This window comes from Notamacropus eugenii, chromosome 5 (assembly GCF_028372415.1).
Source record: "Notamacropus eugenii isolate mMacEug1 chromosome 5, mMacEug1.pri_v2, whole genome shotgun sequence".
Classification (NCBI taxonomy): Eukaryota; Metazoa; Chordata; class Mammalia; order Diprotodontia; family Macropodidae; genus Notamacropus; species Notamacropus eugenii.
The window spans coordinates 19272078-19295019 of NC_092876.1; the positions used below are offsets into that span (position 1 = coordinate 19272078).

The window sequence follows — 22942 nt, forward strand, 5'->3', positions numbered from 1 at the left end:
CCTCCTCCAATTTTCAGCTCCTATAAGGCAGGAACTGTGTTGTGTCCTTGGCACCCTGCACAGTATCTGGAACATAATGATGGGAAAAAGCATTTGTTAAACACCTACTATGTGCCAGTGCTGTGCTGCTGTTTTTTGTCCTTCATTCTCCAAGAGGACCATGACATTGGGAAAAGGATGTCTTGATTTGCTAGTGAATTGGATTTAAGTGAGGCAGGGCTGGGCAAAGCCACCAGCCTCACTTTCTCTTCTAGAGCCATCTGGTTCCAGTGGTAAGCTATAGACCAGAACAATTGGAGATGGCCCAGTCTGCAGTGGGAGAACTTGTCCTCTTTAAGCTAAAGTCTTTCCCAGGGCTCAGTTTGTCTGAGGCAGTGCCCATTCAGTGATTAAGGCTAGGTAAGAAATGAGGCAGAGAATGACTTCTTTTACCTAGTTAAGAAGAAACAACGTGAGAGGGGAAGACCCTCGAGATCTCTGGCCAAAACAGAAGCAATTGCTATTTACACTTCTTTTGAGCTATCAGAGCCCAAATAATGACCAAATGAGGCTTGGGCTGGGCCCTGTTATTGGCCCATCCGTGAGAGTCAGAGTGATTTGGGCTTAAGGCATGGACCTTAAAAGAAATCTAGCCTGTAAACCCCAAGATATCTTGTGAAGTTTCAGCACTGTGCTAAGCACTTTACTAATATTATCTTATTTGATCCTCACAGCAGCTCTGGGTGGTAGGTGCCATTATGATCCCTACTTTACAGTTGAGGAAACTGAGGCAGACAGGGAGTAAGTGACTTGTCCAGGATTACAGAGCTACTAAGTGTCTGAGGCTAAATTTGAACTCAGGTCTTCCCTACTCTAAGCTCTGTTTTCTATCCACTGTACCATTGAGCTCCTTCTCGTGGATCCTTGATCAATGCTGATAGAATGATTGGGAGAGAAGAATTTGCCTATTATGGGAGAAAAGAAAACTGATAATTCAGGGAAAGTTATATTAAGGAACAATCCAGGGCAAAGGGAGTAACATTTACAAGTACCTCAACTGCTAATTTTCTTTTGTGTCCTCCCCCTTAATACATCTGTAGCTCCCTGTCACCTTGACGATCAAACATCAAATACCCTTTGCCCTTTATCACCCTCCACCATCTGGTCCCTCTCAGCTTTCCAATCTACTTTTGACTCTGGGATCCAGCTCCTCTGGACTCCCTGCTGCTCCTCCCAACAGTTCTCCCTGTGCTTTGTCATTAGCTCTCCCTCATGCTTGGACTGTATTCCTCTGACTCCCTTCAAGACTCAGCTTGAATCCCATCTTCTCTCAGAAGCCTTTTCCAGGCCCCTGCATTGCCACCTTCTTCTAGCTTGAGAATATCTGCCATTCTTACTACATATATGTATGTGTGTGCATATATACATACACACATATACATACATATATACATCTCCATGTTTGCATGTCATTTCCCCATTTGAATGTGTGCTCACTGAGGGCAGGGACTCTGCTTTGGCCTTGTTTCCCTAGCACTTAGAGCAGTGCCTGGCCCTTGTTGGCTAACTGGCTGTCCAGCTACTTGTCTCATTTGGGCTTCCTGACCACTTCCATCCGGGTCTTAGTGGCCCTTGTTACCTACTCTGCAGTTCAGCCTATGGCCGCAGCTGCTATTTTGGGCTGCCCTGTCACTTTCTTGGCACCTCCTGGCCTTACCATCCTCAAAAATCCCTAGGTTTTCTTCACAGAAACTATTTTCACCTCCTGTATTCCCAGCCCAAATGTGTAAAGTTGGTGGGGGTTTTTTAGCCAAAGTGTAGAATTTTCTGGTTTTCCCCACCAAATTTGTCTCAAAGATTGGGCCCATTGTTGTAGTCTGTTGAGATTTTTAGGAGGTGGATTCTTTCTTTCCTAGCGTGAGTCTTAATCAGTGTGTCATAAAATTGGACAACCATTCTTCCTTTGCTGTTTTATCAGTCCAACTCCCCTTGATCCTATTTGAGTTCTGCTTGGCAAAGATACTGGAGCAGTTTGCCATTTCTTTCTCCAGTTCATTTTACAGATGAGGATACTGAGGTAAACAGGTCACAGAGCTAGTAAGTGTCGGAGGCTGGATTTGAACTCAGATCTTTCTGTTTCCAGGTCTGGCACTCTATCTACTGTGCCTCCAGCTGCCCTATTCTTACTTTACCTTTATGAAAAAATGATAGAAATATCAAATAGTGTACAACCAAAGAGAGATCCTTTAGCTACTCTCCTAGAACCTTCAACCATTTCCTCAAACAGCAAGCATTTATCAAGCACTCACTAGGTGGGGAAAAGTGTTTGCACTCAAGGAGCCCACTTTCCTTCGAGGAAAGATTTACACTTTGATCTGTAATGACCCATTAACATCTGCTTTGGGTTCTAGGGATTCAGGCATTTCCTGAATCTGCTCACTCTATCCCATGCTGGATTTTAGTCCCCAGAAAAGGAGAGTCCAGATGTAGGAGGCACTAATCTGACCCCTGTGCTGGATGGGGAAGGGAGGGATACCTCCAGCTTTGGGGAAAGGAGGGAGAAAATGAAAGTGAAGATACAGAGGCATCAGAAAAGAATCAGAGGGATGAGAAGACAGTCCCAACCAGATCTTGTCATCCTTGGTCTTAGTAGAGTTAGAAGAAAGGTCATGTCCAAGGGGACTTTAAGGTGGGAATTTTGGCTTCAGGGTGGTGAAAAGAATTTGGCCAAAATATCATGGGGTCAACAAGTGAAGAATGAAAGAGTTTCCAGGGAGGATCCTGTTGAAAGTGGCATAGATCTGTAGCTTTCCTAGTCTAAACACAGTTTTATAGCATTCTTCAGAACCATTTGGCTACTCAGGGAGAGGGGAGGAGGAAGTTGTTGGGGGGCGGTAGTTAGAGTATACGACTGGTTTGGTGGAAGGGCTTGGGGATGAGGGTCTGTGCTGGTGAATGCTGTGTGGGAGCTCTAAGGAGGTATCACTCACCTTCATGACTTCTTTCCCTCTTATAGTTCAGCCTTCTAAAGCTCCTGTCTTTGCTCAGGACAGGAGTCTAGAAGCAGGAAGTATTTCTGAGTTTCTGACCACCAGATACCAGGTAAGTTAAGATTCTGTTTCCTGAAATATCATCTCACTTCCATTCTCCTGAATGGCTGTAGCCCATCCAAGTCTCATCCATAGACCTCAGTGTTGGGTTTTCTCTTACGGAATATTTGAACACTACAATGGATGACACAGAACTGACAGAACATGGGAGCCATGACTTGAGCGAATTTGTTGCACCAAGTGTCAAGCTTTATGTTTAGCCATGTATTGTCTAGAACATTAACGTCCTAATTTTGATAGCCAATGTAGTAGCTGGACTTCCAAGAACAATTTTCTCTACTTTTTCTGCCACTTTGCTTTCTTTTGTTTTTTCATTGATGCCTTTTATATTCAGGGACACTTCTCTGCCCCTTTCAAATTGGAATCTGGATGGGCAGTCCTCAAGTCCCTTCACCTTGTAGGAGGGAAACCAGCCAACTCTTGGAACAGAGATGTCACAGTCTTAGTTGTGGCAGAAATTCAAACTTCACAAAGTCAATTCAAGTCAATGCCAAATTTTCTCTGCTCTTCTACTGAGCAAGATATACTCAGCTTAGTCTTTTGAACTAGTTGAGGATGTTTATGTCTCAACTCCCTAGGGTCTTTTTAAGAGCTGGACAGCTTACCAGCCTCTTCTTAATTTGATTTTGTTGTTGTTGAGTTGTTTCAGTCATGTGTGACTCTCTGTGACCCCATTTTGGAATTTTCTTGGCAAACATACTGGAATGCTTTGCAATTTCTTTCTCCAGCTTATTTTACAGATGGGGACCTGAGGCAAACAGGGTAAAGTGACTTGTCCAGGGTCACAGAACTAGTAGGTGTCTAAGGTTGGCACTGTATCCACTGTGCTGCTTTGCTGCCCATCTTAACTTGATGGTGACACACAACTTCCCCATCTCTGTCTTCTGTTTCAGATAAACTCCAATTTCACCAATTGTGTGACTTAACAGTTTGTTTCATGTATCCTTCATTTACTTTCCTTTTCATGTTTATCCTCCCATACCCACTGCCTTTTTTTCCTTTTAGAGTCCCTCCCTTCAGGTCCATACCTCCAAATCACCTCCATTTCCTTCTTATCATTTTTAAGTACTCTCTTTTCTATTGTTTCTTCCACAGCCTTCTCTTGACAACTGAGAACTAATAAATAGTCAGTACAGAAAGTGCTTTGAGATCCCTTCCCCACACCTTTACACACTGCTAACTCCATTAGGTTTTCTTGGACTGTGAGAGACATGGTCCTGGCTAAGAAGAATTGTGTTTGGTGTTTCAGGATCCAGTGACATTCAGGGATGTATCTGTGGACTTCTCATTGGAGGAATGGGAATGCTTGAGCCCTGCTCAGAGGGATCTATACAAGGATGTGATGCTGGAGAATTATGAGAACCTGGTCTCTGTGGGTAAGGATGGCTGCCCCTGTGATTCCCATCTACCTGCTGGGCTAGTCTTGCTGTCTCATTTCCAGAAGCTTTGAGGGGTATGAAAAATACCTCTTGGCTTCTGTTAATGTATAGGGGTATTCATGTATACTCATAATGTAAGAGGAGTCCAAAGTCCTTTGGAGCCTGAAGATTGGATATTTCCAGGCACAAATTCTTTGCTTTTATATGGTTGGAAATCCTGTAATTTGACCAGGCTGGCCCTGAGGTGAAAGTTTTCCTGCACTCTTAACCTAACTTTTAAATAGGAGATTTTGGTAAAATGCTGGGGCAGATACTTGAAGGAGTGAAAAGATCCTACTCTTGTAACACAGCAGACATCAAATTAAATAATTTTCTTTCTCAGCCCAAATCAGACAATTTATACAGAAGAGAAGTGGATGTTGGTGAGAGATTCATTGTACCATCCTCTGCACCTTCTCAGATTTCTTCTTTTCCATGAAGAGAAAGAGTCTAGGACTAGATTCTTGAGATAGATTTGTCCAATCCTTTCCTATTTCTATGCCCAGGACCAGGACTTCCATTTTCCAAACCACATGTGATCTCCCAGTTAGAACGAGGAGAGGCACCATGGATACCTGAGGAGGAACTTCCCAGAGACCCTTGGCCAGGTGAGGGAATGACAAGTAGGCTGATGGGATTCATTACATATGGATGTTCAGCAGATCATTCAAGAAGCAGCACTATTGAAACATTGTGCTTACTTTTGGACCACTTATTCACTTGGGAGAGAGTTTTGGTATCTAATACTGCTGGGACATATTTCCTTATATTGGAGAGGAGATTTGATGCAAAGGGGATTTTTGTTACCCCAGCTAACCACTTTTCCTTCTTATCCTACTTGCATTCATTTTTATTAGGGCAAAAGCACTTAAATTTCATGTAGCCATCATTATCCAGAGTATCTTTTGTGATCATCTCTGTCCTTCCTTTCAAGTCTGAGAATTCTCGTTTTTGCCACAGTAGTTAGTTACCTGATCTAGTTCTGTTCTAAAGTTTTAAATGATGTGTTCTTTAATATTCAGATAATAATAACCTGCTTTCTCCCGCTTTCTGTATATCCATTTTAACTTAAATGTTATGCTGTGTAAGATGCTGGTCTAATTCTAATTTTTGTCAAGCCTCTTTTCAGGTTTCCCAGAGTTTTTGAACAAATGTGTTCTTCCTCAAGGAATTTTTGCTTTTGTGTTTTATGGGACACTGTTTTTAGTTGGTTTCTAATTTATTCTTATCTAATCTTTTCCACTGTTGTATGTGTTTATTTTTTTAGTCAATAACAAGTAGGTTTCAGGAAGAGAATTTTTTAAAATGGAATTTTATTGACAACCTTTATTTATTGTACCCCCAGAATTTCTCCTAGTACCTCTCCCCTTTCTCTTTCTGAGAGAACCATTCCTCATAACAAATTCCAAGTTCTGTCCCTCCCACTGGCCCCTCCTGTTGAGAAGTCAGGCAACATCATACCCGTTATACAAAAGACGACATGCAAAACGTACATCATATTTCTAAATAAAAAATAAAAAGGGGGGGAAAGTCAGCAAAACCAACATGTACATCAAAAAAGTCTGAAAATACATGCAGTTCAACAGACTTCTTGACCTCCCGCCTCTACAGAGGAGTAAAGCTGGGATGTCTTCTTAGCTGCCCTCACTGGAGCCCCTGGGTGTTTCTACAACGTTGACTTGGGGGTTTTTTTGTTGCTTCTTTATTTGCTTTGGGATCTATTTATTCACCTTGTTGAAGTTATTGTGTGCGCTCTTTTATTGTTTCTTACAGCACAGTGATATTCTGTTCCATTCATGAACCTTAGTTTGGCCATTCCCAACTGGTGGGATCCACTTAGATCCACCTTTTTCACCACAGAAAGTGCTGCCATAAATATTGTGGTGTAAGGGGACTTTCTTGTCATTAGCCATCTTAGGATATAAACCAAGTAATAGCATCTCTGAGTCAAAGGGTATTGACATTTTAGTCACTTTATTTGCATAATTCTAAATTGCTTTCCAAAATGTGCTGTAGCACAGTGCTCCCAGCAGTGCATTAGTGTGCCTGTCTTCCCACAGCCCCTCCAACATTGAGGATTCCCAACTTTTATTGTTGTTTCCGATTTACTGGTGTTTTGCATTGTATTTCTCCTATCACTAGTGAGTTGGAGCATTCTTTCCTGTAGCTCCTAGTAGTTTGCAGTTCTTCTTTTCAGAATTTGTCTGTGTCTGCATCTGTGTGTATGTGTGTGTGTGTACAGACAGACAGACAGATAAATAGGTAGAAAGATATCAGCTAGGTGGTACCTGGATAGAGCACCTGGCTTGGAATCAGGAAGACTCATCTTGATGAGTTCAAATCCTCAGACACTTACTAGCTGTGTGACCCTGGGCAAGTCCCTTAACCCTGTTTACCTTGGTTCCTTGTCTGTAAAATGAGCTGGAAAAGGAAATGGCAAACCACTCCAGTATCTTTGCCAAGAAAACTCCAAATGTGGACACAAGTTGGATATGACTGAAGAGACACAACAACAGTATATATATATGTGTACATGCACACATATATGTGGTTATACACATAAAAATATTCACACACCTTTAGGGAGTTATGCATGAATTGTGAACACCAAACTTTTATGTTTTCAATCAATGTATGAACATTTATTAAGTGCCTACTATGTGGCAAGCATCATGCTAAGGACTGGAGACACAAAAGGATCTAAAAGACAGGCAGACCTTAAAGGGCTTATAATCTAATGGGAGAGACAACACACAAACATATACAAACAAACTTTATATAGAGGAAATAGGAGGGAAGGGCACTGAAATCTTCCTGTACAAGGTAGAATTGTAGTTGAAACTTAAAGGAGCCAGGGAGGTCAGAAGTCAGCGTGGGGGAGGCAGAGCACTCCAGATAAGGGAGATGACCAGAAACTGAGAGACTGAACAGCCAGGAGGCCCTTGTCACTGAATCAAAAAGGATATAGTACAAGGGATAAGGTATAAGAAAATGGGAAAGGGAAGAAGGGTTGAGGCTATGAAGATCTTTAAACATGAAACTAAATTTTGTATTTGGTCCTGAAAGGAACAGGGATATTTTCGATTGTACCATTTTTTGTTAAAAAAAAACAAAACTTCCTCTTCAAAGAATTTATGACCCTTTTTTCTGTTTTCTGTGTTTCTGACACATATTTGTTTCTTTTAGATTTGTTTAATCAAGGGAACTGGTATGAGAGCCTAGACTTGTCTCAGAGTTTGGACAGTTGCCTGGGAGCATCAGCCAAGGAAAGAGGATCAGAGAACAGTTCCTGGCATCTAAATATAGGAGAATCTGGGACATGTATGATCAAGTTAAAAAGCCAGAAGGGTCCCCAGGAAGGAGAATCTCACCAAATAACAGTCATTCTCAAAAGATCATCTTGTCAAGGAAATGTACCAGAAAATAATTCTTTGGTGAGACATGTTAATCTGGAGCCAGTCTGTTTTGCCCAAGAAAGAGCTGCTGTGGGAAAAAATATCTATAAGTATAACATCCTTGCAAAGAGCCTGAGAAACTTCTCTGACAAAATTCAGTGTAATAAATTCTCCCCAGGGAAGAAGCTTCATAAGTGTAACATAGGCAGGAAATTTTTCATCTACCACTCAGATGCCATTAAATGTCATATAGCTGGTGAAAAGCTCTATGAATGTAATGAATGTGGGAAAGCTTTTGACAAAAGATCAAATCTCTCTGAATGTCAACAAATTCATTTTAGAGAAAAATCCACTGAACTCAATAAATGTGAGAAGGAAAGCCTCATTAGACATGAGGAAATTCCTGGTACAGTGAAACTCTTTGAATGTAAAGAATGTGGGAAATCCTTCAGGGAGAAGCGATATCTTAAAAGCCATCAGAGGACTCATACTGGAGAGAAACCTTTTGAATGTAGTAAATGTGGAAAAGCTTTCAGTGTCAGCCAGAACCTTTCTAGACATCAGAGAATTCATATTGGCCTGAGACCCTTTCAGTGTAATGAATGTGGGAAAGCCTTCAGGATGAAGGATCATCTTAAAATGCATCAGAGAACTCATACAGGGGAGAAACCTTTTGAATGTAATAAATGTGAGAAAGCCTTCAGCCATAGGGGGAGCCTGAGTAGGCATCAAAGAGTCCATACTACAGTGAAACCCTTTAAAGGTCCTGAATGAAGACAAGCCTTCAATGGCAGGCTGGATCCTAATAGTCATCAGAGAATTCATACTGGAGTGTAACTCTTAGAATGTGATGAATATGGGAAAGCTTCAGGGAGAAGGATCACCTGAAAAGCAATCAGTCAGCCCTCAGTGGAGAAAAATGCTTTTGAATATAGTGAATGTAGAAACTAGTTCAATAAGAGTCAGAGTCTTAGTAGACATCTGAGAATTCATCCTGGAATGAATCCTTTTGAATGTAATCAATGTGGGAAAAACCTTCAGCCTATATCTTCATCTTAGCATGTATCAGAGAATTCATACTGAAGAGAAATCTTTCAAACATAATAAATGGGGAAATGCCTTCAGGGAGAAGCAATTCCTTATTATCCATCAGAATTCATGTTGGAATGAATCTTTGGGATGTTGTGAATGTGCAAAAACCTTGAAGCTGAAGGATGAAACTCATAGGATCACAGGATACTCATACTGAATAGAAACTCTTTCAATTGAATGAATGTAGGAATACTTTGAATGAGAAGCAGAATTTTATCAGATAATTCCTAACAGAAGGAAACTCTTTGTAACAGATGTGGGAAATCTTTCAGACCAAAAGAATACCTTATCAACAATCAGATCACTCATACAGATACAAAAGGCTGTGAATATAATGAATGTTGGATAATCTTCAGCCACCAAGGAAAGCTTAATAAACATTTGAAAACTCATACTGGAAGTAAACCTTTTGATTGTAATGAATGGCAATTATTCACTGAAAAGCAATGCCCTTATTAGATACCCAAAAGCTCATAAAGAAGTGAAACCTTGTGAATGTGGCAAAACCTTTGATTGAAAAGTATGACTTTACAAGATATCAGACAACTCATTGTCGAGTGAAACCCTTTGAAACAAGTGATTGTGGGAAAGCCTTCAATGAAAAGTATATTTTTATTAGATACCAGAGAATTCATACTGGAGTGAAAGCATTTGAATGTAAAGCCTTCACTGACGTAGTCTCTCAACCCATTAGAGAATGTGAGAAAACCTTCAGCCATTGGATGACATACTCTTACTACAAAGATATCCTATAAATGCAATGAATATGGGAAAGCCCTCAGGAAAAAGAAAGTCAGGAAGCCTTCATTTACCTCATGTGGGAAAGACTTCCGTGACACATAGTACCTTATTAGACATACAGACATCTGAGAGAAGTCCTTTAACTGTACTAAAAATGGGGAAACCATTTTTTCTTGTCTATGGTTTCTCTCTTAAGATACATTGCAAGGCTGGAAGAGATTTTAAAAGCAAATATTTAATGAGATAATTGGCTTTGGCCTAAGCCAAAAAGTCTGGAAGCACATCTTCCCAGCCTTTGGGAGACCTACAGCCAGAGTGTTTTACTCATACCGTTCTAATATTTTTAATCACATGGTCTCCCTGAGGCCTGAGCTACTGGGGCAGAGAAGTCAACATTTTCTTCTAGTGTATGTGGGCAAAAATGATGCTAAAGACTTTTAGCCAAATGTTTTTATGTCTAGTCTTAGCATCAGAGGTCTCAAGCCAAGTCCCCAACCCCAAATCTGTTCTGCTTTCACTTGGAGGGTTTTCTTAATGTTTGGGGGTTTTTGGGGGGAGAGCAGAGTGCCAAGTGAATTGGCAGGAGCAGAGCATGGGAGAACACAGTACTATACAGTAAAATTGACATAGGTGGTTTTTTTGGAATGGGGATTTCTTTCAGAATTCTTACATAAAGTTGAATTTGTATAACTTCAGTTTATGTAAAGCAAGATCTGACTGTGCTATATACCGTGTACTTTAAATATTGGGCTAGTCATCAGGTCTCACAATAATCCCAGGCATGGGCAGACAATGGGCCCCCAAAGATGGTAATACAAAGCAAGCACCTGTTACCCACAAGCAGAGGAGTCAGAGTTCCTGGTGAGTAGAGGACAAGAGGATGGGAAATCCAGCAGATTTAACTCCAAGAAGAGCCCATTCAACAAGGGCTCATAGTAACTTTGACTTAGATAGTGTGTACAGTGATGATCCCCAGAGTGATGCTGACGGGGAGGACAATACCTCAAAAGTGATGTTATTCTAGAGAAGGGCTTCTTAAACTTTTTCTACTCTTGACCCCTTCAGCACTTCTTAAACAGGGTTGTGACCCCCCAGTTTAAGAAATGCTGAAGAGGAGGATGGGGAATAAAACCAGCCTCCTACTGAAGTAATTTCCCTGGATTATTTCAAGAGTCAGGTAAAATCCCATCTTTTATGGTAGACCTTGCCTGGTGTCACCAACCATAAGTGTCTTCTTAGCCCTTGAAGTTACCTCATATTTGCTCTGTGTAATTGATATGTACTGAGTTATTTAAATGTGTCTTGTCAAATTAGAATTTGAGCCCTCAGAGAGCAGAGACTCATTTTGCCTTTTTTGTATCTCTAGCACTAAGCATAATGCCTAGTACGTAGTAAATATTTAATAAAGGCTTATTCACTGACTGACTATGGAGACAGACTCATCCCCAATCCACTAACCATTTAGCGATGAAGCAAAAATAGAAAATGATCCTCAGTCCTGAAGGGCTCCCTTCCCTTTTGAAGTGAAGGTGGCAGGATTATGGGAAAGAGAGCCAAAGACCCAGAGTTTGTATAAAATCAACCAAGTTCACTTTGTTGTTACTCCAAATGTGAGGTTTTCCTCCAGTCACCAGAGCGGACACATATAAAACAACTAAATCACATCAACCTTGGCATTCTAAATAGAAGCAAAATGAGAAGAAAGAAGGCAGTTACAGCAAACTAGTAGGATGGCTCACAGACTGCTTGGAGGATCAAGTCATGGAAATGACAGGATTGCTTTTACCATGTGCTCAAAGACAAAAATCTTGCATTTCTTGGGACGTATCACTGTGGTGCTTATGTGCATTTTTTTTCATTTTGATATCATCTGTTTTCATATCCGCTGCTTTCCCCAATATATCCTTCTCCACCTAGAGAACCATCCTGCACAGCACAAAAGTTCATTAAAAAAGGAAGCAATATGTGGCCCCCCCACCCCCCAAAGCAATGTTCTCTGCAGTGTTCCATACCTGGCTACAGTCCCTCATCTCCAAGGAAGTGGGGAAAGGTACCTTTTCACATTATTTCTCTTAGGCCCATGTTTAATCATCATTTTAAAGATCCTTTATTAATATCTTTTAATATTACTTACATTTCCTATTATAATTCTACCTCTGCCCTTTCCATGTGAATGATCCCCTATAACAATTTTTTAAATCACCAAAACCATTCAGTATAGCAAAAACCTGACTATACACATGTGTACATGTGTATATACATGTATGTGTTTTGTTCAGTCATGTCCTACTCTTTGTGACCCTTAGACCAGAGCACACTGGGACCTTCTTCCTAGACTGTCTCTTGAAGTGTGTTCAAGCTCATATCATTGTTTCCATGTTATATCTAGCCGTCTCATCCTCAGCCATTCCCTTTTCCTTTTGCCTTCAATCTTACACGTTACCTCACCCTAAGTGAATACCTGAATAGGCCTAAGGTTAAGGCCAAGGTCTTCCATTGCATCCTGGGCTGTCTCTAGTCATCCTGTTGAACCTCTGGTCATTGAATCCAGATGGCTCAGGAGGAGGTAGTGAGGCTGCTGACCTTGCACAGCCTTCCCTCACTCAAAAGAAAGTTAAGTGCAAGTCATGTCATCATTTCTCTGATGTCATGGTCTTCAAATATGAAGGACAAATGCATAGTGCAATACACGTGTATACATTATATGCACAGTGGTGTGGAACAGTACATACGTGGCTGTTTATATGTGTTAAACAGTATCCTACACAAGTATGTGTACATGTACATGCACACACATATATTCACACGTGTGCTGTTCCACACCCATGGAACTCCTGCTTCTACAAAGAAATAATGGGAGGTGCTTTTTCACATGATTTCTTTGGAGTCAAACTTGTTCTTTATAATTTTATAACATGATTTTCAATTGTTTTATATTGGTTCTTCCTACTTGCATTTAGTGGATGGATTCATAACAAAACAGGATAGAGGCAATTAGGGAAAATAAAATTGATCGTTTTTATTAGGTGAAATTAAAAGGCTTTTTGGGAAACTAAAACTGACATATGTCAGTTAAAAAGGGAAACCACTGACTGGAGGGAAGGGGAAGCTTTCTATCCCTTTTTTTCACATGAGGATTTTGTATTGAAGATATGTAAGGCCAAAATCCATTCCTCAGTGGAGAAGCCAAAGGATATGAGCAAACGGCTCTCGAAGGATGAATTGCACAGCCTGAACAACAACTGGGGAAAATGCTAAAAATCGCTAATGTGAAAAATGTAAATCAAACAGCCTTGAGCAGGGTAGGGAACCTCAAGGCCACATGTGACTTTCTAGGTCCTCAAGTGTGGCCCTTTGACTGAATCCAAACTTCACAGAAGAAATCCCCTTCATAAGAGAATTTGTTTTGTAAAACTTGGACTCGGTCAAAAGGCCACATCTGAGGACTTAGAATAACACATGTGGCCTCTAGCCCACAGGGTCCCCAGCCCTGACCTTGAGGTTTCACCTCAGCCCCAGCAAATTGGCAAAGATAAAAGCTGAGGACAGTCTTATGTTGGAGGAGTTATGGGCCCAGGAAAAATAGGTCCAGTAATGTGTTGAGATCAATATAATTTGACTGTATTTGATCTAGATTGTGCTTTCCATGTTTAGTAGAAAAGAGGTTAAAAACAATACTACCAGATTTGGTGTGGTCAGAGGCTTGGCAAAGTTCTACCACTCTCTGGGACTTTCTTATTTTTTTACCATGGAAAGGCAGAAAGGAGCAGTATTGATTTTTAGTCAACTATCCCTTTTATCCTTTGTTACAAATAAAAAGTAATTTTATGGTATTTTATTGTTCAGTGTTATTTTGTGATCCAATTCTAAGTTAAAATCATTGGAGTATCATGTGTAGGCCTGGACCAGACTATTTGGCAATATTTGGCAAATGTGAGTTGCAATAACTTTGTATTTCTGGTGATTAAAATGGGGAAAAGGCAATATGGGGGTGGGGGGGAGGAAGGCTTACAGGAACCTCTGGTGAATGGAATGATCCTCTCAGAGAAGGTGGGGCCTTCCTACTGCCTGTAGAACCATTAAGTGCTTACTGAACTTCACAGGGAAGGTAAAAATGCTGACAATATTGTATCCCATGGTAGTTACTAATGGTTTTAGAAAAAGCTTGATTGCTAGGATAAAGAAAACAAAATAAATTTTCTTTGAACATTCAGTTATTAGAAAAAGATGTGAATGAACTTTGAGTTTATCAAGATTATGTCTTTCTAGACAGAGGGCCTTAGTTAACAGTGCAAGTGGAAAGCCCACTGTTGTTTTGTGTCAAGTCCATAGGCTGCAGGTAGGGAGTATCATCAGTCTCATGATGCTGCTGGATAACGTGTCAAATCTTTCAAGTTTAGGGAGAAACAGGAAGATAATTTAGATCAAGAGGGAGGATGAAAATAATCCAAGTCAGTAAGAAAGCCTTGGGTTTGTATTATCTGTCCCAAAACAGAGGATTTTCTTCACTGAGGCTTCAAGGAGAAGTTGGGGTGTTGTTACCAAGAAACTTTTGAGATTTCAAGGAGTTTAAAAACCATTTATTAGTGAAAGTATTGTCTAATGTGTAGTTTCTCCTGACTTCAAGAGTTCCATCACCTTCAGATCAAAAGATTTTTTGCAATCAGCTAAAAGTTCTAGATAGATGCTGTCCTTTGTCCTTCCTCAAGTGATTCTCATGGCGAGTTACATAAACATGACCACAGAAAGACTTGCCTCTACAGCCAGTACCCCAGTGACCTTGGCATCGCCAAGATAGGTGGAGTACAATTGCTAAAAGATAGATTTGATTACTTGTATTTATTTAACTGATATAACCATTCTCTGTCAATGGCATCTAATCAGAATAATAATGCATATGTAGTACTAAGATTTGCAAAGGGTTTTCAAATATTTTATCTTCACAAGCCTGGGAGGTAGATGTTATTATTATCCGCCTTTTAACACATGAGGAACATGAGGTTGAGAGGTTAAGTGGATTTCTTAGGGTCACAGAGTTAGTAAATATCTGAGACCAGATCAGACTCAACATTCTGAGTAAAGGTCCACCCAAGTATTGTTCGATTTAACTGCAGGGATCCCTTAACATTTTGCCATGCAGGGCTGGGCAGATGAACTCATGGAATCACACATTGCACTCCTTGCATATAAACTCTTTAAAGATGATGAGAGGACATACTTGCACCTGTTAGGTGAGAAGGCATTAATGATAAGGAGCTTTGGCTGTGTTCTTGAAATATAAAGATCAGACTTCTTAATCCAGGAACTGCTGTAAAACATCTTCATTGAGCCTAGGATTGCTTGAAAGTATAGCTTTGAGACTCAAGTCCCTCCCTGACAAACACCCCTGCCATCCAACAACACCTACAAAAAAACCTGAATAACATTCCAAAAAAGAAGAAGTGATAACTTACTAGATCTATTAAAATGAAAAAAAATAAAAACCTAATGTAAAAATGGGAAAATCCAATGGTCATCTCCTTAAAGAAACCCCAAAGAATATAATAGCTAAAGCCCAACACTTGGAGGTCAAAAACAAAAAACCTTACAGAAATCATACAGAAATAGTTCAAATACCAAGGAACCACTCAAATCACACAAGATTTAGCAACTAATGCCTCAAAGAAGAGGAAATATTGGAATATTATATCCTTACCATGTGAAATAGCATAATCCTAAAGTGGGGGAAATAGAGATTTACTGGAATAGAGGATTTAAATGCCATTCGATGAAAAGTTTACAGCTAAGAAGAACTTTGAAATGCAAACATTTCAAAGAGAAAACTGAAAAGATAAATAGATTTGAGTAATGAGAAGAGGTTAGATGATGATGACGTCTTACATTCAAAGAAGGGCAAGAGAAGCCATTATTCTATCAGAACTCTAATGTCTTCAAGCATTACAGAACAAGCAAAGTATTACTTAACTTTCATCTGCAAAATTGGTTAATCAAACACACACACATTCATGTAGAAATGTAGTAAATCCAACAGAGAAATAGGCAAGGCTGAGGCAAATTGGGGTTCAGAAGATGGGTTGGTATTCAGGAAGGAATAATAATGAGGAGAAAAACAGATTTTCCCTTGAAGGATGCATCTCAAAGAAATTTAAAGAAAGCCTAGGTACCAACAACTAGTTATGGAGAAGTGAAAGGCAATGAATGACAGTTCTTTAAATTTCACCCATGTTTGTTACATTCCTTGTCTTCTACCTCCTCTGCATAAAGGGCTGTAGAGGGGAAGAAATTATATGATGGATAATAAATAACTATCCATTCTAAACAGGATGAATTCAAAAGAGGATAGCAGACTTCATTTAAAACACATTCATGGAGTTCAAATGAGGAACTAAAGCAGACATCATACCTCAGGTGAACTCAGAAAACAAGGGGTGAGGCAAGTGTAAAAACAGACATGATTGAAAGAGATAATCAGGGAAACCACTTAAATGCATCATATAGACAACGAAATAATATTAATACATACGCATGAAATGACAGCATGAAGTCCTTGAGAAGTCAGCAAACCACTTATTTATTTATTTTTAATGTTCTACAATTACGACCAAAAAGCTTATATTTTTACCGCCCTGCCTACCCCCCACCACTCCCTCCCTGCCCAAGATGCCATACAATTCTATATAGGATCTACATATACTTTCCTACTATAGAAATGCTGTATAGATGAACTAAAATAAATGGAAGAAATCATATAACAAATCAAGACATAATACACACACACACACACACACACAAATACACACAAAAAAGATCTGCTCCATTCTGCAAATGAATTCATAGTTCTTTCTCTGAGTGTAAGTCAACAAACCTTTATTAGATACCTGCTATGTGTCAGACACTTAAGCCCTAGTTATACAAAGAATGGCAAAAGACAGTTCCTGCCCCTGAAGTGCTCACAATCTAATGAGGGAGAAAACATGAAAACTGTGTACAGAAGAGATATAGACAGGATAGATGGTGGGTAGTCTCAGAGTGAAGGCACTAAGAGTAAGTAATACTGGGAAAGGCTTTCTATGGAAGGTAGGATTTTAATTGAGGCTTGAGGGAAGCCAGGAGGTGAAAGAAAGGAGGGAGAGTGTTCAAAGCCTGAGCAACAGCCCGTGAAAATGCACAGCTGGAAGTACCAGGAAAATATTTAAGTGAATTCTACAAAATGTTAAAATAATTCTCTCACATGAACTTTAAAATCAAAGAAGGAAGTAAACCTACTAAATTCTACAATACAAATATGGTCTAAACTAAAGCACTGAGAGATATGCAAATAGATATATACAGTAGATATAGAAAACCTTTTGAAAAAATATATCATCCATTTTGTGTAAGAAAAACACTAAAATTCTTAGGTAAAAAAGTGAGCCTTTCTTTAGTCTGTTGTACCTATCAGAACCCAAAAGCCAGCATAATGAGCAATGGAGAAAGCCCTTCCCAGTTAGATTAAGTGGAAATCAAGGATTCTCACCAGTATTGTGTGATATATGGCTAGAAATGTTAGCTATAACAACAAGAAAAGAGAAACTGAGGGAATAAAAAAAATGGAAAATAGGAAACAATAACCACTTTTTGCCCATACTATGATGGTCTCCATAGAGGACTGTAACTAAAAACAACTAAAACTGGATTGAAATAACTTCAGCCAAATAACAACATATAAAATAAGTTTATATAAACCCTTACCTTTTTCATGTTTTACCCAAAATATATGTAAAATATTTTACAGTGTACCTACCAGGACTCACAGAGGAACCTAGTGCATACAACTACAAAATACTCTACAAAAATACAGACCTAAATAATTAGAGAAATAATTGCTGCTGGGTTGACTGAGACATTGTAACAAAAATGACAATACTATGCTACAGAGTACTAATGTTCAAAGTATATTTTATACTGGGCAAGCCGCTTGACTGTGTTTGCCTCAGTTTCTTCATCTGTACAAATGAGCTAAAGAAGGAAATGGCAAACCACTCCAGTATCTTTGCTAAGAAACCCAAATGGTGTCACAAAGAGTCAGCACAACTGGCTGAACATCTAAAGATCAGAGGGCTTGGGATGTGATATTTTGGAGGACAAAGGAGCTAGGGTTACAACCAAGAATCACCTAACCAGAAAACCTAATCCTCTGGAGGAAAAAAAAAAAAAGGATATTGAATGAAATAGAGGATTTTCAAGCATTCCTGATGAAAAGGCCAGAGCTGAATATAAAATAGGACTTTCAGATACAAGACTCATGAAAAGCATAAAAAGGTAAACAGGAAAGAGAAATCATAAGGGATTCAACAAAGCTAAATTGTTTGTATGCCAACATGGAAAGATGATACTTTTAACCCCTAAGAACTTTCTCAGTATTAGGGCATTTAGAAGGAGTATATATAGACATAGGACACAGGTGTGAATTGACTATGATGGGATGATATCTAAAAATTAAGGAATGAGAAACGGATACACAGGGAGAAGGAGGAGGAGAGAGGTGGAATGGAGTACATTTTCATGCATAAAAGAGGCATGAAAGGAAGAGATTTTTACAGTGGGGGGAAGAATGGAGTGGCGGACAACTCTTGAACTTTACTCTCATTGTAATTGGCTCAGTGAGGGAACAGTAGCATGCACACTCAGTTGGGTATAGAAATCTATCTTGCCCTACAGAGAAGTAGGAAGGAAGATGCTCTTCCATTTCATTTTCTTCCATTTCCAGCAGAACGATGAGTCTCTTTTACACTTTTTCTTTTATGCTAGAGCAATTCTCTTTCATGGAAGTATAAATCTCTTTTCACTTCTTTTGTCATTTTCATTCATCTCCTGTTTAGAATCTGTTATTTCACTTTTAGCTTCCTTTATTTCTATTGTTGAACATTTGAGCAATTAAAGAATTTATTAGGCTTTTCCTGATTTTTTAGATTCCCAACAATTTATAACATTTTCCTTTTCACTTGATCTCAGTAATGATTCTTGACTGCATTATATATATATATATATATATATATATATATATATATATATATATATATATATATATATATATACACGTATGAACAATCACTGATAATTCATCTCTTCAATCCCTAACGAGCTCTGAACAGAAGCCCTCCCATATCTCTTTCCTTCTCCATCTTCTCCCACCCTGGTGTGAGCTCATGTCCTTCAACCCTCCACATAAGTGGAGGGGCAGCTCATACATCTCCATATTTTGCATTTGGTTACCTAACTTTGAATTTCTCACTAACTTTGCCACCCTGTCCCAATGTCTGGTGTCTTTAGCGGAAAATCTCTTCTTCTGTTGTGTGGTCTTCCCCTAGAAAGTGTAAAATCCATGGGAACAGGACGTCTTTTTCTTTTTTATTTAAATCCCCAGGCTTAACCTAGTTCCTGGCATATAGAATATTAACAACAACCACTTATTGACTACTGACTAAGCAAACACTTTCATCTGAGTGTCTTGTTTGTTTTGCTTTAAAAGTCCATCATGATCTAGACAAGAATTATTTCTGCAGTCTGCTTCCACCTTATTTCCTTCCACCTAATCTGATCTAAGGACATTGGCCTACTTTGTATGCCAGGAAGAAGACACTCCATCGCTAAGCTCTGGACATTTTGTCTGGCTCTCCAGAATGGCTGGAATTCTCTGCCTCCTTGTTATTCAGGCCTCCTTGGTTCCTTCAAGTCTCAACCAAATTCCTACCTTCTATTTTTCCCAGTTCCCCTTTGTTCTACTGCCTTCATGCTGTTAACTATATCCAATTGACTTATCTATATCTTTTGGGTACCCATCTGTGTCCTTGTTGTCACCCCCTTATGCTTGGGCTCCTTGAGGTCAGATGCTGCCCTTAGCCTCTTCTTGCACAACCCCTAGCAAGCACAGTGCCTGGCACATAGTAGGCACTTAATAAATGTAAATAACTTCCTGCATTCTCTTCTTCTCAGAACCTCTTCAATAAGGATCTTACAGCACCTTCTTTCCTCCACTCCCTAAGAATGTGGGAGCCTTGTTTTCACAAAGGCCAACCAGGTCCATGGCCATTTGATTCCCCTCCTCCCATCCTATTCTCCTCACCCTCCCCTCCCATGCTCAATCATTCACCCACCCAGGTCCCTCACATTGTTAAACTTTCTCTATTAGCTGGTCCATTTTCCAATGACTTCAAACTTGCCTGTCTTCCCCATCTTTAAGGAAGACTTCCCTAAACCTCACCACCTTTTGAACAATCATTCTATCTTACCTCTTTTTCTCAGGCAAACTCCTTGAAATATATGGCTGACCTTTCTACTTTCCTCTCTTACTCACTCCTTAGTGATTATTCAGTTGTGTCTGACTCTTCTAGATCCCATTTGAGGGCTTAGGAGCAAAGATGCAGGAGTGGTTTCCCATTTCCTGCTTATGCTCATTTCAGAGATGATAAACTGAGGCAAACAGAGTTTAGTGATTTAAGTGACTCAGGATCACACAGATAGTAAGTGTCTGAGGCCAGATCTGAACTCATGAAGATGAGTCTTCCTGATTCTAAGCCTAGAGCTCTACCCCTGGGCCACCTTGCTGTCACCCCCTTACTCTTTAACCCTTTACAATTTGGCTTTCATCTTCCCTTTCTCCAAAGTTCTCTCTCCCACATTAGCATTGGTGCTTGAACCACCCAATCTGATGGTCTTTTCTTAGTCCTCCTCCTAACTGACCTCTGTGCTTCATTCAATATTCTTGACCACCCATCTTCTCTATGAAGCCCTTCTTGATCCACTTTCTCTCTCTGGTTTCCTGAAATTTACCTTATACAATGTGCCTACTATGTGCCAGGAACAAACATTTTACAAACATCATCTCATGTGATCCTTACAGGAACTCTGCCTTATAGGTCCTACTGACACCATTTACAGTAGAGAAAACTGAGACCAACTTTCTAGAAAGTTTCCAAGGTCAGATGTGAACTCAGCTTTTGTTGAATCCAGGCCCAGAACTCTATCCACTGTACCTCCTCGCTTCTGATTATGGAAGCACATATGTACATTTGTAATTATTTACAAATTGTCTCCTGTTCTGCTTTTCCATTCTTGGAATCCCAAATGCCTATGAGCTGCTTGGAGCAGAGTAGATGCTTAAAAAAACTTCATTGAGTTGACTAAAGCCATTGGAAAGTGAGCTTCTTGAAGGGAGGGGCTGTTGACCTTGCTTTGTACCCTCAGAACTTAGCACAGTTCCTGACACAACATCAACGCTGGTTGAATTACCACCAGTGTGTCCCCAGATCATGGGCATTGGAACCATTCTCATACTTTCTGTATTCTAAGAACTGACAATATCAACTGTATTCAAGGAAGGGATCCCATTCTGAATCCTGGTTGGGGTCTGTTGAGATTGATTGTCTCATAATAACACCATGTGATATTCCAGGTGGAATTTTGTTAATTTCCTTTCCAAGGCTGGGAATATTGGATGACCTTGCCCAAAAGAAAGTCTCAAGGTATCTACCTGCTGAGTCCTCAAAGAGCTGACAAACAGGGAGAATTTACTTTTGGTAATTGGTCCATTTGGAATTATTTTTTAAAATAAAATTAGATTCATAATAATATAAATTTATTATAGATCCAATAAAATTAATTCATTTAAAAGCATTTCTGAATTTTCTTACTTAGAAAATCACTTTATGCATTCATTGATTTGACACTCAGACTGAAGGCATTCAGACCACAGGATACAGTCATTTTTATCCAACAGTGCTCTTAGGTCTTATTTTAATAATTTCTACAGGTATTGTCTTAAATGCCAAATTTTAAGAGTATTTTTCATTAAAGTATAACCCATCTATAAAAGGCTTAAACTTCACAAGCATCCTAAGAGAACACATGTTACATTAAGTGAGACCATAATATAATTTAGTTTAGAACAAACGTGGCCCCATTTGCAACCATGATGACAAAATATAGAACACACTCCTTGGGGTCAGTGTACAGCTTAACTTTTCATATGGTAGTCTCTCTACTCAGAAGGAGAAGGGTCTGAGTTCCAAAGTTGAGAGAAGAGAGAATGAGACTTGATGGACAGAAGGACAAGGATCTCTCAAGGGGAACTAGTCTTTTGAATTTTGGCCCAGGTAGAATTTGAGACTAGGAGTGGAAGTTGGTGGACAAGGAGAAGGTCAAGGTAGAAGAGGGGTCATTCCCATGACCATGGCATTGCAGCTGATGGAGACCAGGAAGAGGGGCAGAGAGCAAGGCAGGGGCCTGAGATTCAGTCCCTGAGTGTTGAATGGGGGAAGGAGATGATCCTGGGGCCTCAGGACCCAGGCAGAGAGGATCTCTTGGACCACCACCCCAGAAGGGGCTGGGCCCACCGAGGCCCATCGGGACTCTTCTGCTTTATCCATAGCCCTTTCTGGGCAAGTTCTGCCTTGACCTTCTCGTCTTGCTAGACCTCCTGGCTAGAGGGACCAACTCTTTGAATTGAGATAAATATCTCCTTTTTCTAAAAATGTACTTTTCCTCTGTGTCCTCTAACCTGATCTTACCCAAAACTTCTTTGAAAGCTTGTCTACAAGACCCCAGAGATCCTACCCATAGGATGGGTCCTATAGCTCAGGAAGAAAGTGTCTCTTTGTCTTCTGTGGAACTGTGACACACTCATGTCCATCAGTCACTCCTGGTGCATGTCACACTCTTGAGTGGACAAATGTACCCCAATTTATTGTCTGTCTGTAACCTGGGCTCCCTTACTCTGACTGTCCCTAGCTGACCCTGACAATTCTTACAACAGCATTAACTAAAGTAGTATTTCTAGTTGTTCATCCTTCGTTGTTGAAGACCATGCCATCAGAGAAATGATGACATGACTCGTACTTGACTTTGTTTTGAGTGAGGGAGGGCTGTGCAAGGTCATCGGCCCCACCTCTCCTCCAGAGACTTCTGAATCCAGTGACCAGATATTCATCAGGATGACTGGAGATGACCCAGGGTGAAGCAATTGGGGTTAAATGACTTGCCCAAGGTCACACAGCTAGTGAGTGTCAAGTGTCTGAGGAGAGAGATGAACTCCTGCACTGGTGCTCTATCCACTGTACCACCCAGCTGCCCCAAAATAGTATTTATGTGGTTCCTGGCCCACAAGAGACCCCATAGGACCAGAAGCTTAACCCTTTCCAGCCCTGTTGCTCCTTGGTCCTCTTCTGTC

At 40.0% G+C, this 22942-nt stretch overlaps 1 protein-coding gene across 1 annotated transcript in view; it reads left to right on the forward strand.

The window, feature by feature from the left end:
- LOC140508312 (zinc finger protein 181-like) overlaps positions 1-13568 on the forward strand; it is a 17776-nt gene extending 4208 nt beyond the window's left edge. The window contains exons 3-6 of the mRNA XM_072616134.1: positions 3028-3081; positions 4339-4465; positions 5014-5115; positions 7694-13568. Of these exons, the coding sequence (XP_072472235.1) occupies positions 4432-4465; positions 5014-5115; positions 7694-8676 (1119 nt within the window). The 5' untranslated portion in view covers positions 3028-3081; positions 4339-4431 and the 3' untranslated portion in view covers positions 8677-13568. The remainder of the gene's footprint in view (positions 1-3027; positions 3082-4338; positions 4466-5013; positions 5116-7693) is intronic.
- The last annotated feature ends 9374 nt before the right edge of the window (positions 13569-22942 follow it).